General features: G+C 39.0%; 1 protein-coding gene across 1 annotated transcript; it reads left to right on the top strand.

Annotated features, from left to right (window-relative positions):
• Positions 1–946: 946 nt before the first annotated feature.
• On the top strand, positions 947–14,978 carry LOC309880106 (pancreatic lipase-related protein 2-like; the record flags this gene model as incomplete). Its single annotated transcript, XM_082764637.1, has 13 exons — positions 947–1,178; positions 2,259–2,307; positions 3,894–4,048; positions 4,906–5,031; positions 6,397–6,531; positions 6,999–7,107; positions 8,236–8,355; positions 8,437–8,559; positions 10,999–11,114; positions 12,611–12,740; positions 13,868–13,979; positions 14,452–14,614; positions 14,739–14,978. Exons 2-13 carry the CDS (start codon positions 2,259–2,261, stop codon positions 14,976–14,978), a joined length of 1,578 nt encoding a protein of 525 aa, XP_082620763.1. The 5' UTR covers positions 947–1,178.
• Positions 14,979–16,292: the final 1,314 nt, after the last annotated feature.

The following is a 16,292-nucleotide window of genomic DNA, read 5'->3' as shown; positions in this document are numbered from 1 at the left end:
TAATGGATAATTCAATTTTCTTGAGCTCCCCAAAGAGCATATGAAACAAAATATTCTACTTATAGGTAAAATCTGTGAATCTGAATAATAATAATTTATTGCATCAACTAATAAATACTGTATCAGCTATTGAATCAGCCTTTCTGAGTTTGTCTATAAATGCTTAGAGACATAAAGACACAAACATCCACTCCCTGAAATTATATCATGGATCCGAGCATACCATACACCATATCATCACAGATCTGAGCACCTGTAGTTATCACTGAATGCAGTTTAGGCCAGGATGACCTAGGGTAACTTGGAAGTAGGTTTTGTGTGTTTAAAAGCATTCCAGTCCTCTTTTCAAAGAAAAGTCAGGTAATTCATCCACTAGCAAAATTATATATGAGAGAACTAGAAAATCAACAAATAACAGATGACAATGACCATTTTTATATACTTTTTTTTTTTTTAACCATTTTTCATCCTTGTCTCTTCTTTTTTTTTTTTTTTTTTTTGCTTTTTCTCAAGTAACAGATATAAGCAAACATACATGCTAGCTGATCCCTCTACACCTTAGTTGTGTGCTGCTGTTTTAATCAACCATTAAATAGGAATTTGAAAATTTTGCTTAAGACTATAAAATATTTAAGGCAGGGATCAGGTCCAGGAAGGAAGGTTTTGCTTTTTAAAGTTTGGAGTAAGACAAAAAAGATGGAGTCAGCCTTCTGCTGCTGTCACTTGGATCCAAACCCAGCACCACATGGAGGTGGGGAGCCAAGGTGATGGTAATAACCCCGTTCGTGGTGCTGAAAGGCTGTGTGTTTGTTCACTGTTTACATCACACTTCCCAGTACTTTTTAGCTTTAAAAAATAATTACCGATGATTGACAATAACATCCTATTTGACACTTTGCATTAAGCAGGTGGAGTCCCGCAACAACTGGTCTGACCTGGTTCCTGTTATCTTAGTTGAAGCACTCCTGACACAGCGAGAGCTCTTTTGGCACCAGCCAGATGCTGCCAGGAGCCCAAACGCTGCACAGCAGTGGCAGGGTGAGCATCCATCCACCCTGTGCCTTTGTGGGGCAGGTGCAGAGCTGTCCTGCTTCACACCAGCCTCTTCAAAGGGCTTCTGTAAGGCTTGCTGCCATCAGCTGAGGTGGACCCAAAGAACACGCTTGAGCCTTGCCAAGGTAAAATGTGAGCTACTGGAGCCAAGGAAATCAGAAACTCAAATCATGATAAGGCAGGGGGTGTTGGGTGAGCGGGGAGATGGAAGCAGGACATGCTTGAACCCGCAGTGATTCCTACAGCAATGAATTCTTGGCTCCTAACGGGATGTTATTGACTTCAGGGGACTGTGGTGGGAGGGGATGCAGGACTTACTGGAGGATTGGAGCCTTAGTTTCCTAAGAAGGAGGTGTCTGATTCTACAGCACATATAGCATGCACTTCTTACTTTTCTTCTCTTACCAATGTTATATTCTGCACACCTACTTGATGCAGTGTTCAAAATACAAGTTATAAAGTCAAACTGCATATATTTATGTCACTGACTAATGGTACCGGAATAATTCTTCATCTTTCTCTTAAAGATAAGTTACTAGCAGTAAGACTACACTTCAAATACATTGCCCGCTTTACCTCGAAGTACCTGACTGGTTCCATTTACTCCGAAGCTTACATATCAGCTGGTGATTAGGTGATCAGGCAGATCAGGGCTGATAAGTGTATGTGGCTGATAGTCTTGAAGACTCATTTTGATCTTTGCAGTACAATTTAGAAATACAAATTAAGTTTGTTCCTGGGTTCTTTTAAACCTAATCGCTGAATAATAATTCTGTGAATAACTTTTCTGTTAAATGATAAAAGAAATTTTACACTGTAAAAAAAAGTTGTAGCAAATCATTTTAAAAATTCATTTGCTTGTCCATAAATTGCAGCTCTAGAGAGGGAAAAAAAAAAAAAAAAAAGCTTCAGTTTGTCAAGGTCAGGAAGACAATGTTTAAGAGATGCTGAGAGGATATACTGTATACTCACAGTATTGCCATGGCAAACAAAAGGAATGCCAAAGGTATTTTCTTGAAACCTTGCTCTCTTTAAGGAAATGTTGGTTCTTTTGGATCCAACTTATTAAATGTCTGAAGTTCTCCTGTGGTCACTATGACTCTTTTAATGGATTAAATTATGGAAATAATGTAAATTGGAAAACCCCAAGTGAATTCCAGATTCTATTTTTAATTAGGTCTGAATTGTGTTTTTATTTGTTTTAGATGTTTGCAGTTTGGATCATTACTCTTTTCCTTCTTGATGCAGCCACAGGTAAGACACACAGTTGATAAAATCTATAAACAGTAAAAGTTGTATGCAACTTACACCACAATAACTTTTTTTTTTTTTTTTTTTAAAAAAAAAAAAAAAAAAGAACATGCTTTGGAATGCATATAATAGACTTCTTCATTAGGAAGTAATGAGTTCTGTCTTGTCTTTGCCATGTTTAACCTACCACTCTTTAATTCTGTAAAGGCTTTTGCAGCTAGCAAACAGAAAAAGAACTAGAAAGGTTTTTTAATATACAAATGGATTCTGAATTTCTTCCAGAACTGTTTTCCCCACCCACCCACAAGAATTTGTGGTAGCTCCAACACTTGTAATGTCACACGTTTTAAACATAATTGCTGAATAGTACACAGTCTAGACACTTACTCTGCACAGCACTGTGCAGAAAATAGTCCTGGTCCAAAACATCTCTTTGCCAATAGGAAAGTATAGTTCAATAGGGATGGATGAATGGGGAGAAAACAAACAGTGAAACAATCCAGAAGCTCCCTGATATCAGGGAGGAAAAAAAAAAAAAAAAAAAAAAAAAAAAAAAAAAAAGAAGAAGAAAAAACAACACATTGAAAATAACTGAATCACTTGTGGAGTCCTAGATTGCATCTTCACAATCAAATCTTCTCTTTCTCAGAATGTATTTCCAGTATATAACCCACCAGAATTTTGTACAGAGTTACAAATAGAGTAAATCATGGTCTGATGTATTCTGACTGCGTCACTCATTCATGGTAGCAATAGCTTCTCTTTGTTTTCAGCGTCATTTTAATAGCAATAAAAATGGGGGATTTCACAACTGTTATGCTATGATGGTGGATAAGTCTGACATTTAATGGCAACACCCGCATGTCATATCTACATCACAGTTGTATTAAAGTCACAACAGAAATTGGGAAATTCAGGCACAAATCATACTTCCTTAGTCTGTGCTTTACTCTGGGCTTCCACTCAGATCTTACTCCATTGCTTCCACTAAATCCTTGATGATTAAAAAAACAAGAGGTGGTTTACATAAGTGATGGAGCAAGCAGTGGTGTATATTTTAATGATTGGGTGTTTTCTGTTGCTGGGTTGTTTTTTGATTTATTTTCTTTTGTTATTTTAACTCCTTCTTTAATTCTTGCACAAGTAACAATTTAGATAATCTGTGGAGCATTAGCACTAAGTTGAAGGGCTTCTCTAAGCTGAAAAGCTGCCAGCAAAAGCTCATCAAATTCAGTTTGATCTCAGGATACAGAAAGGATCAAGTTGTTTTTTTTTTTTGTCTTTTTCCAATAGCTATTTTAACAATATGTTTACCAAAACAAATCCTGCTTTCTCCTGAGCTCACCTAACTGAGCTCTAGGCAATGTCTGGAACAGGAATGGATCTTAAGTTTCAAGTCCCTGCTACATGCATAAGGCACAAGAGCACAACTGAGCCCTTAATGAAAGTGGACATGGGTGCCGTGCTCATATGAAGCAGCCATTTTCCACTTCCCTGCAATAAATACTGTCCTGCCAGCTCTTGTAAAGCGGCAGCAGCCTGGTCTGCTACATTCCCAGAACACTAACATTGTTCTTCATGTGTCCCAGGAAGGGAAGTGTGCTACGAAAGGCTCGGATGCTTTACCGATGATCCCCCTTGGTCTGGGATCCCCGGCAGAGAACTGACAGGCTTGCCCAGCCCTCCAGCAGCTGTGAACACCAATTTCCTCCTTTACACTAGAGACAACACCATGAAATACCAGGTAAGAAACTGGTTTGCTTTAAATATTGATAGTGTGCTACATGGTCAACAGATTATATAGACTGCTGCGTTCCTCCCAGCAGAGGCCCCGATCCATATAAAACATGCCATGAGCAGTCCATCCCAGTTTCCTTTCATCTCATTTCTTTTTCCTCATGTCGGTTGTCTGATGGGCCAGGTATAATTGCAACGTCTTACTAACTTGCAGTCTTCTAACACAAGTCATCAAAGACGTTTTTGCATTTATTCAGTGAGTTGTGCACTAACTAGTGCAAGGCATCCCTTTTAAGCATACCAAGCTGTACCAAAAAATAAGTGCCAGTTTTCAAAGCAATGCATTATTCAGAATTCACTTTTGAAGAAAATAATGCCTTCCCTCTCCATAAACCCCAAAATACCTACAGCATTTGCTGTCAGCCTGGTGGCCTTTGTCATGCTGTCTAGACTATCTTTAAGATAACGTATGAATAAGCTTAGAATGAAAATCTTATCTTAAAGAGAAAAAAGCAAAAAAAGGATACAGATTCAGAGTCAACTGCATTATACCTTGTAGAAAACACTATTTGTTTTGTATTTTGGTTATAGTTTTTGATAAAATATTTTATTTATATGACATGTTGTACCAGTATATTTCAAAGCTCATATCATTAGTTCAATTAAATAGAAGTTGAATTTGTTGAAGCTATTTACTGATATTCCCCAGCAAGGCAGTTTAGGATCAGGAACAAAACCCATCTCTTCGGAGCCCAGAACAGAACTATGCCCAAATTATTGAGATACTCTGCCCCATATCAAACTGTGAATTAGTACAGAGCATTCACATTGTTACTGTTGTTTTGCTTGTTTGTTTCAACACAGAAAATTAATCCTTCAAATCCTTCAACTATCAAAGCTTCAAATTTTCGAGCACACAGGAAAACTCGCTTCATTATTCATGGCCATCTTGGTGGAGCTGACCTTCCCTGGATATCAAACATGTGCAGGGTATGGTGTGATTGTTGTCTGACAGTCATTGTATTTGAAAGTGAAAATATCCACAGACATTCCCCATTAATTGTCTTATGAAACTTACTTCTCTGTTTTTTTTTGTTAATTCTGGGAATATATGAGCAGAAAAATCCTCGGAATCAAGTTCAGTTTCAGAAAACTGCCTGCTTGTTCCAAGCTCTGAGTATAGAGCACTTCAGACTCCTACTTAACAGCTTTTTGCTGCATTCACCTCCACAGTGAAAGCTATAATTGATTGGTTTTTCAATTCCTTGGCAATAATAAAGGAAAAAAGGTCACTTTTCTCACCTCAGCAAAAGTTCAAAATAAACATTTCAGATCGAGTGAGGCATTTGATCTACCAAAACCAAAATGTTTTGTTCAGCAGATTGGTTTCATTTTATTTAGGTACATTGCAAAAATGAAATTGTTTCAAAATGAAAAATCGGAAAGTTCCCTTGCCAAAAGTCTCTAAGTAGAATAGTTTGTTCAAAATACATGGAGTCATGGGCTGAGTATTTCAGGCACATGAACATGAATTTGTGAATCTCATTAGATGATCTGAATGTATAAATTTTGAAGAATGAAGCTTGGACAATAAAAAAGAAGTCATTCTATCCTCTTTTTCTAACTGGGGTAACTAAGACAAGCTGATATTCTAAAACCAGGGACAGCAGCTGGGAAGGAAAACAGAACTGCAAACAGCTGTTAGACACCTTTATGCAGCATTCAAACCTGCCTCCAGTCTGCCTCCTTGTGTTGATTCTGCAGTATTAATTGGAAAGAAAGCACTAAAGATGTATCCTTACCAGTCACATAAACAAAGCAGGTGCATATAGCATCTTTTTGCAATGCCACTTTCTGAATAATGGAATTATGCAAGATCTGAGTTTCTAGGATGATATTAGAAAAATGCACTACTAGAAAGAATCCCGTAAGAGCTGTATAATTTTATTAAAAATAAATAATAAATAAAAATCACTGGCCAAGTCCTGACGATACATCTCCAATTTATCCCCACTCTTCACCCCTTGTGTTCAACACCATTGACAAGAATAACTACTGCATAGAGTACTCCATGGCAGCCTGCTTTCTGGCCTTGCAGACTGGTGTCTACAAGTTACCCCACAACAGGCTTCTGTAAAACAGTGCCCAGAGAAGACATCAGGAGAGCAAAGGGGGAGCCCAAAAGAGTCTTGTGACAGGAGCAGAATGCCAATTCTGCAAGGGTGGGATGCAAAAATCAAAATGCACAGAACTACAATGAGAACCCCCAGCTAGAGCAAAACAAATGATTATTTGCGCTTAACCTGGAAGAGCTGTGCTTCACACTTGTTTCCTTCTTCTTTTCATACCTGACAGTTCATGTTTCATGTTGAAGACGTAAACTGCATTTTGATTGACTGGACAGGTGGCTCCAGTGGCTTGTACACCGAAGCAGTTAACAACGTCCGCATTGTGGGGGCTGAGCTCGTGTACCTTGTGAACCTTCTCGAGGTACAAGTATCCATGGAATGGGAACACCAGCACGTACATGTAGTCTGTATGGTAAAGCCTGTGGTCAAGGTGGCATCTTTAGATTTGATGTGATGTAGTCAGAAAGTACAGATGGTCACGATGGCCTTTTTTTTCTGGATAAGCCATTCTGGCTGGAGATTAGGAAAACTGGTGAGGAGAAGAGCAGTAGTCAAGGGCCAACATGACTAAAATATCCCTCCATGGGCCTCAGACCCTGCCTCCAGCTACAAGTGGATGGCAGCACAGAGAAGCGGTTCTCCCACAGCCACCCGAAGTCACAATTTTCCTGCAGGGGCTCAGCCAAGCCCGGCATGCCAGCAGCACATGGCCTCCTCCTCCTGCAGGAGCTGGGTGGCGGAGCACCTCCATAGCACCACAGCCACTTTATTCACATCATATTTCCCATTTAGCACCCTTGTTTTTTCCTTTCCATACATCTTTCACAGAAAGACTATGGCTACTCTCCTGCCAACGTTCACTTCATTGGCCATAGCCTTGGAGCACATGCTGCAGGGGAGGCAGGGAGACGGAAACCCGGCATTGGCAGAATAACAGGTACCGAGGCTGTTTCAGCTGCAGAAGCTTTATATTTTAACACAGCTTAGGAGAACCAGAGAGTCACTGCTACCTAACAAACACAACACAGACCACACTGTTGCTTTGCCGTAGTTAATAGCATACAGCCAGCATGACTGCACGCAAATGAAGCCATGTCATATCCCATGCCATTTCACATCACCAGTCACAGCCCTGAGAAAGGCTGGACAGCAACAGAAGTATTTAACTGTCCATACTGTGGCTAAATATGTCACTTTGCATAGATCATATTGAGTCCCTGAGAACATGCTACCTATGATTTTTAGCTATATCAAAGAGTAGGAAGAAAATACCGTATTACATCTGGAATAACAGACTTGTAAATAAATATACTAGCAACTCATTATCATATTTGGCTTTAAAAGCCCACTCTAACATGACTTTTCAGCAGTTAAGAAGATTGAAAATCTGAAATGAAAAACTGAGTACCCCTATATTTACTGTGTCACGATGAGACAAATAGCTGTGGGTACCCTCGAAAGGAAGAAAGCTATTAGCCGCATAGCTACGCAGGGAGGCACAATATCATGACACACTCCCACACCACATCTGTTAAAGGCTCAGTATTTTCTGCTTTCCTTTCTCCACCAGTCAGTCCTTCGCTTTGCATAGACATTTCTTTGACTAGAATGTGTGCAATTTGGGGAAAATGGGATCAGAATTTTAGTGCTTTGTCCTTAGAGAGAGCTCAGTGAGCCTGAAGTGGAGGGTGATGTTTTCAAGCAAATTTGCTGTTTAAAATAAATTTTTGACCTGATAAAGATTCTCATACAAATGTGCATGGTTAGAGTAACATGCCAAAATTTCACATCTTCTACTACTTTAAAAAGAACAAACAAATTACCTCTTCCTATGACAGTATTCCCCAGTAGTAAGTCATCCATCCATCCAATTTTTACTGTGTTGCCTCCAGCCACTGTTCTATTAAAACCTCATTTGTTTGGCCAGCTGTCCTACATCCACAAAATAGATTTTTATATGAGCAGTAAAGGTAGAAATTTAATGACATATTGTGTATACACATCGCATGTGATGACAGTAAATAAGTTATTGTTTACTTAACCAGCCACATCTCCTTTCATTGAGGTTTGGATCCAGCTGGGCCTCTTTTCCAGTATACTCCTAACAAGGTTAGACTGGATCCTTCAGATGCAAAATTTGTTGATGTAATTCACACTCACGCTGGTCATCTCTTCTTTGACTTTGGTAAGTTTTCACACAAGAGCCAACACCTACACACAGGCATATCAGAGAGTGATCAGTCTTCAGTCATTTTACATATTTCAGCTCCTGGGATTCTTCAAACTTGCGGCCACCTGGATTTTTATCCAAATGGTGGGAAGAAAATGCCAGGATGCAAGCAGCTTCGAGTACCTCCCACAGCTCGGGATATCAATGACCTTATGAGAGGTAAGTGTATTGTAAAGAGGTAATGCATCACTATAAGCTGTAGTTTGAAAGGCCAGTTTGCAGGCTAGGCTAAGGTAAAGCCTTTTGAATGTCTATATTACTTAAATATCTCAGATTTGGAGTAGGGAGAGAATGCTCAAAAATGAAAGATTTAAGCTGTTTGTGAAATACCTATAAGTATATGGGTGTTTATACATAATGTATATATTTATACACCCATGGGTGCTTATAAATAACATACATGTGTGTATGTATGCGTATGCATATCAATATACTAATTAATGAACACTCCACGTGGAAACCTCAGTCAAAGCATACAGACTTGTCCACTAGCCTGACCTCTGTGGAAATTCCATGCACAAAGGGCCAGTGAAATTCATTCAAGGATAATCCAAAAATGATTTTATTTATTTATTTATTTATTTTAAATCTGAGCTTCCCTTCTTGCTACAAAGACATCAGTCGCAGAAGTACCGGGGTCAGACATACTCATCCATGCCATTAGCAGCATTAGTGTCTTCAAAGGGAATGACACAAGGTTAAAAATATAGAAGATGATAAAATGACTGCTGGGATAGTATTTCATGTTCTTCAAAGAAAGTTGGGCAGTTAATAAGATTTATCCTGGGATTGAGCACAATGGATGCCCCAAATCCTGCCTTCTGCCTTACCCTACAGAAATAAGAACATATGTTATTCACAGCTAAATGTTTTGAAATCCCTACCACTAGTTAAGTAACTGTTTTTCAAAAATGTTCTGTATCAGAACTGGTTTGAGAACTTAGTAACCCAAGACTGAAAGCTGGCTACACGCAGAATTGTTCAGAACCAAAACACCTTCAAGACTGACAACACAAATGTGTCTCAGTTTTCAGCAAAAATTATGTATTTTCCACAGATATTTCACTAGGCTGCTTGCAATGCTTTGTGGTAAGAAACGAGCCCAGCTTTTCTGAACACAAGCAGATGGAGTGGGTTTTTCATGCAGCTTCTAAAAATAGAGACAGCCTTAACTCCTGCCTCTTGTTTAAACCTTGCTTTGTACTTATCTCTTCTGTTTGATAATATTTACATTTATGTAGTGCTTTTATGAAAAAAAAAAAAAAAAAAAAGAAAAAAAAGTGCCTTAGAAATGCTATTTAGTAACTTCTTTCTACAGCTTTTGATGCAGGAAGGAGACTGGTATTATGTTCCCATTGTATAGATGTCAAGTGAATTTGGCACTAGCACAAAGTAAGCCAACTCTAAGAGCTGGGAATTTTAAAGTTAAAAGCACAGACCTTTCTGAATTAGTTTTTAAGACAGAACGATGAAGAAAACATACTCAGGAAGCCTTGATGACCCGGATTGTTTTCAAGAAACGCAGACAAAAATGCTCTTCACTTTGTTTTTTTTTTCCCCCCCTACGCAAAGAGCAACGTGTATCAACTGGTCAATATCAACTGGTCTATCTTTAAGATGCATAAATATTGATGTATAACTATAGGTGAAATTCTGACTTCACTGAAAGCTGTGCCAGCTTGCAATTACTTCAGTGCCTCCAAATCATCACCCTATAATCAGGCGAGGTCCCCTGAGCCTGAAGCAGACTGGAGCCTGCTTTTATAGCCTAACGTTGGTGTGTTTGATAAAGGAGAGGCTTTGGATCTCATAAAGACAATGCTTGTAACAAGGGACCTGTAAATATAACACAATTTGCACTTTCTTCTTCCCTGCACTGCCTGCTTAGGAATTTCACTCTGAGTGCAAAATGCACTTGTTTAGAAAAATCCTGACAAAAATCAAGGACACACTGCCAAACATCTTGCTTTTCAGAGCATTTCACAGAATCACCAATGTCAAATGACCGCAGATTTTCTAGAGCTTAAAAACACTGAAAGCCACTGAAGTTAAAATAATTACTACAATTTTCTTTAATTTTGGAAGTGAGTGGAAACTGTGGTTTTACAAAATACCACATTGTGATAATGGTAAGCAAACGAAAACTACTTCATAGTAACTACTATATGCTTTGCAAATGCCACAACTATGAATTATTCCAGTCTTCGAAACATCAAAGGGAAATTTAGCTAACCCCTCCCCTCTTCCCATGCTAAAGTAAAAGCAGTCAGTGGTGCACAGAGCAGGACTGGAGGCTGCTTGAAGGCTGCCAGGTGCATCTCCACCTCTCTGAGCTTTTCTATGGGCAAAGGGACATGCATGGGCAGCACCTCGCTCTTCCCCATCAAAAATATTTTTGTAGTTTCAAGTGTGCTTTTTACCACAAAACCAAATAATTTGCACTTTAAACACATTAAATTGTCACTGTTTTTTAATCCAAGACTTCACTCTATGTACAAATGCTTTTGAGGGAAGAAAAAAGACCCACATTTGCTGTTTTGGCATGAACTTTATGGTTAATATATTGCTCTAATCTTTTTTATGTGGGCTTTCTCCTAGCATATAGATCTATTGGATGTGGACATAAAAGAAGCCTCCGGTATTATGCTGAGAGTATTATCACTCCAAATGGATTTCTTGGCTACCAGTGTGAAACATACCGAGATTTTATATCAGTAAGTATCAGGTACATGTTTATGAAGTGGGTAAGGGCCCTGCCCTCCTTCCCTTAATTTCTGGGACCATTTCTGCACTCTAAATGATAGGATAGAGGGTGGCTCTGCAGACCCAATGACTGCCCTCCTCCAGATCACAGCCAGAAAATGGGCAAAATGTGAAAACAGCAAACCCTAAGAAAGATCTAGGAGAAAATGAAGACAGTACATATACACACAGCTGGGTTCACCCTCTGCTTAGGTCAGCAGCAAGGGACACGGTCTGGCTGAAGGATCTCCATTTAAACCAGTGTCTTACAAACCTGGTGGAGCCCATCATCAAGAGGATGGCTGATGGATTCCATAAATGTTTAAACATCTGTATAAGCAATAAGGAGCCACAGTATTTAGAGCAGGGGAGACAAATATTTATACAGCGCGGCCGTGCTCCCACATAAAACAACCCTCAAGTGCCACAAGAAAGAAGGCAGCAGAATGTCCTGGTGTTTCATGCCTGACATAACTAGGAAGCCAGGACTGGATTTGCTTGTATTGACTCACAAAAGGAAGGATTGCAGTACTGCAGTGCTGTGGTTTAACCCAGCAGGAAGCTCAGCACCACACAGCCCTTTGCCCATCCTCCCCATTCAGTGTTTTATCGGGGGGTGTTATCAGCATTGCTCTCATCCCAAGTCCAAACCTCAGCACCATGCCAGCTACTAGGAAGAAAACTAACTATCCCAGGTGAAACCAGGACATGCTGAAAAGTTGTTATTGCCTGTAGTGATTCTGCCACATAACTTGAAAGGCTGATGTAATTCAGGTCTTGAATGAAAACCAGAACCCCATGCAATTTAGTGATGAGGGGGAAATGATGTTGTTAATCAAAGAGTAATAACTGATGATGTTCATTTAGCCTTTCATTCATCTAATGCCCAAACAGCCAAGGATCCACAGATGCCACTTCTTGTAGAACCTCCTCATTATCAAAATTGAACTCTCCAAATATTGCAAAACCTTTTTTTTTTCTCCAACTGAAATTGAATCCCTTCACTGAAAATATACGTTTATCATTTTTTTAATAGACAACATGACCATTCAATATTCAATCTACGTAGATTAATTTCCACATACCAAAGCGATACCCCAAGCTTTATGATTCCCATGCTTAAATATCTTATCTGTATTTTCCAGATCAGGTAGTAAGGTGCAGCATACATTTATGTATTTATTCATGGTCTCTGCAGGAATAAAAGGAATTAGGCCAGATTTTAACCTTTTTTTTTTTTCTTTTTTTTTTTCTGTTTTTTTTTCACCAGAAGAAATAAGCAGACCGACCATCACAACTCCTTTTGTCACCACTCTTTTAAATACTGAAGATAAGATATGAAACGAGTACCTTTTTGAAAAAGAAAAGAGAGAGAGAGGAAAAGCTGAAATATCCTAATTTATTGTACTTTGAGAATTGAGATTAAAATAGATAACATCTTTTAACAAACACTGTTATTTTCCTCCAGGGAGCATGCTTCCCATGCCAAAAGGAAAGATGCCCGCTGATGGGTCATTATGCCGATATGTTTCCTTATAAAACTGAGAAAGAGCAGCAAAAGGTTTATTTAAACACGGGGGCCCACCCCCCATTTTCTCGTAAGTACTGGTTTGGGGTGATGAATTTAAAGTGGCAACAAAGTCTATATGAATAAATACCTTATACTTCTACAGAAATCTGCTCAAGTAAGAGGTGCTCATGGAATTTTATGTCTGTTAGGAATATGGAATATCAACATTATCTGGGAAAGGTGGAGATAATTACAGAATTGGTGCTGACATGTGACTTAGAAACCCTGCTAAATTTTGTTAAATACATGATGGCTTCAAAAGCTCTGTAAAGCTGAAGGTGGGAGGAATTATATGCTGAAAGTGCAAGATTTCAAGTAAAGCTGCACAGCTGTCATTGACAAAAATCTATAAAACTAGATCATTTTAGGGTATTTTTGCAAAGTTCATCAAGTCATGATGACGGGGAGTAATAAGTATAAGCATAGTTTTAAATGTGATTAATGTAGAAGCAGCCAAAGAACTGGGAAATAAGGAAATTTGTAAATAAAACGTAATCCATTCTGGATGATGAACTGCAAGGGCAATGAATCACATACAGTCTTTGCTAGTACTAGAATATGAAAGAAAAACTAGGTACAAAAATATTTATATCTCATCTTGGAAAAAGGACGAAGCAGAAAAATGAATTTGAGTACAGAGAAATTATTCATTTCTTGAATCTGAATGAGTACATTAATTTCAACACCCACACTGTTGAGTTTACAAAAACCATAGCCTGAAGTGGGTGAAGAGAATATCTTTTTAATAGCCCAAATCAAAGGCAGTACAAATACTTTCCAAACCTGGTTACTTGAAATCAATATGCACTACTCATGAGACATCCCGCCACACCCAAATTTCTCATAACTGTAACTACAAAATGAAAACTGACGCCAAGCGGAAGAGCAAAGCATGGTGTTGCCCATGGCAGATTAAATACTCTGCATGGCCAGAAGGCCAGCAGAGGTTGGATCTGTGATTTAGACCACTGTCAAGGAAATTAAGATTACCAGAATCACACAGAACTAATGTTTCCCTTAATAACGAGAGCGGCATTTTTTTTTGCTTATAAGCACATCTGTGCAATTCTCTTCTCTCGCTGAAAGGTATTGAAACATAGGTTTCAACGACTGTAGAGAGATTTATTTCCCTCATATTTCATTTTGTTTTCAAAGGCTGGCGAAAAGAGATATGTGTCAGAGTATCTGCAACAGAAACCATGAAGGGAAATATAGATGTAGCCTTGACTGGTACTAATGGGATCAGGAGAAAATATACAATTGACACGTAAGTATACCATCACTGTTGAAAAAAATGTTATACTGAATTTGTAATGTCTCTTTTCACATGTCTCATCTTGTTCTTTGTGATCTACACTGGTCATAAAAGCAGCTGATACGTGGTCAAAGTTCCCCACGCTACAGGATGTGGTCAAAACGTGCTTGCTGGTCTCTCCTGCTCTGTGCTTTCTTTTCAGACAAAGGTTAGTATAGCAAAGTGGGCAAGAGCTAAGAGCTCTGGGGCCTGACAGTAGGCTACTTCTGGTCTCGGGCATATCATTTGGAAATCTTTAAGATGACAAAGAGACAAATGATGCACAACTGTGTGATCATTCCCTCCCCTAGGCAATGTGCACCAGCAGGGAAGTTGCATGTTTCTTATGAACCATGCCAGAGTCTGGCATTGCGGCCCACTCAGCCTAGCCTTTTCCGGTAAACGTGGATTAATATTTCATTTATATGCTTTTCTTTTTTGGCAGGGGAACTTTCAAGCCAGGCAATACATACTTGAACTATATTGATACAGAAATTTCTGGGAACATTTCAAAAGTCGAGTTTCTCTGGAAGAAGCACTTAGGTCAGGTACACAGAGGCTGCATGGGAGCTGAAGAAGTCACAGTAATATCTGGGGAAGATGGAAATGTGTGAGTATACAGCCTAATTGTGTTCCATGCTGTGATTCTCAGGGGGAAAAAATATAAAGTAAAATAGAAAAATAAGCCATTGTGCTGAAGATCGTTTTCTTAAACTTTTCTCTTGTTGCCAGGTCTGTGTTCTGTGGCCATGGGTCTGTGCAGCCAAACAAATGGCAAACCCTGATGCCTTGCTAGGGCTGGCAGAAGAATGTCACAGCTGTCCACCCTCGACGAGAGCATGCTTTTTCAGCCAAACTGCTGGCAAGGCTCCTCCAGCAGAAACGGACAATTTTTCCAGCCTACTACAAAAGCTTTATTTCCAAATCAGTACTGTTAGCTTGTATCCAAACAGGGGAGCTACACTTCTGTGAATTCTAGTTACAGCCACAGCTAACGGGCATTTTACCAGCTATAAATGACATGGTTTGGTTGTATTGCAGAGTCAAGAAGGACAATACTAAAATAGGTTAAAAACAAAAAACAACAACCATGGAACAGACAGACAAATCCTTTAACCATGCCTGCTTACTTCTTCAGGAAAAGGACACTTTCATGCTTTTCTGGAGCATCTTATTCTATCTGAGGATTCTGACAAATAATTTTAATATAAAAATATTCCGAGTTTTAATGGCATTGACTGACACCTGCTCTTCCCTCCTGAAGAACATATTTAAACAACATTTTAGCAACACATCCAAAAGACTGTCTAAGAGCTGGGACTGCATACCAAGTTGCGCAATCTGCCCTGAGAAACTCAACCATCAAAGTTCACCTCGTATCAAGCAGGACAGCTTAATGCACATCAAAATATTTGATTGTTGCCTTTTTCACTGACTTGCTGTGTTCAGCTCTGCTGAACACTGGGTGAGCTGGGACTCTTTCTCTGTACCTGAAATGGGTACCTTCTTTATCAGAATAATGTTGTACTATTGAAGATACTAAATTTTCTGGCAGCCTTTAAAATAATAATTTTCCCTTTACCATTGAAGCTGAATTTTCCACCTGCACCTTGCTTTTCTGACACCAGAAAACCCTGACGACCTCCCATAATTTTAGGGAAAGTATCTTAGAAAAATATTTAGGACTGTGGTTATTTTCCCAGTATAAAGAACTTAATATGCCCCTTTCAGAGACACAAAACTTTTCCCCACAAGAATTCTTATGATCCTTAAATTGGGCCTCAGCTGCCATACTTTCATTATTACAGCATTGCCCCAGAATATTTGGGAGCATTTTGATAGCACTTTTAGCAAAATCAGGCTACCAAGATTGTTTTTATTTCAGTAGAAGCTTACCACAAAATTCCTTTTGGATTTTATTGCTCACTGTGGTCTAAGAAATACAGCAAATTTTTAAACCTAATATGAGGTTTATCATTTGGGCACAGAAGTCCTATGTGGGAATCATGTTGGGCAACTCTGATCTGTCCCATCCTAATAACTAGCTATTCCAGAATACTTCCAATGAGGTTCACCAGAAACACTGTTGATGAGTTACACAAGGATAAACATGAGTGATGAACAGGTGTTATAAATTATGCAGCAATAGTTCTGAGATATCAGAATCCAGTCAGTTCCCATGAAGTTTGCCAGAGGAGATTGATTAGGAGATTTGAGTTGAAGTTCACAAATCTGTCTACTTTCATGGGCTCCCTGCTTTGGTATGTTTACCACCTCCGCCCATAT

The sequence above is a fragment of the Aythya marila genome, assembly GCF_965140915.1.
Source record: "Aythya marila genome assembly, chromosome: 7".
NCBI lineage: Eukaryota > Metazoa > Chordata > Aves > Anseriformes > Anatidae > Aythya > Aythya marila.
Note: the sequence above shows the minus strand (reverse complement) of the source record. Positions and strands in the feature narration are given on the sequence as shown.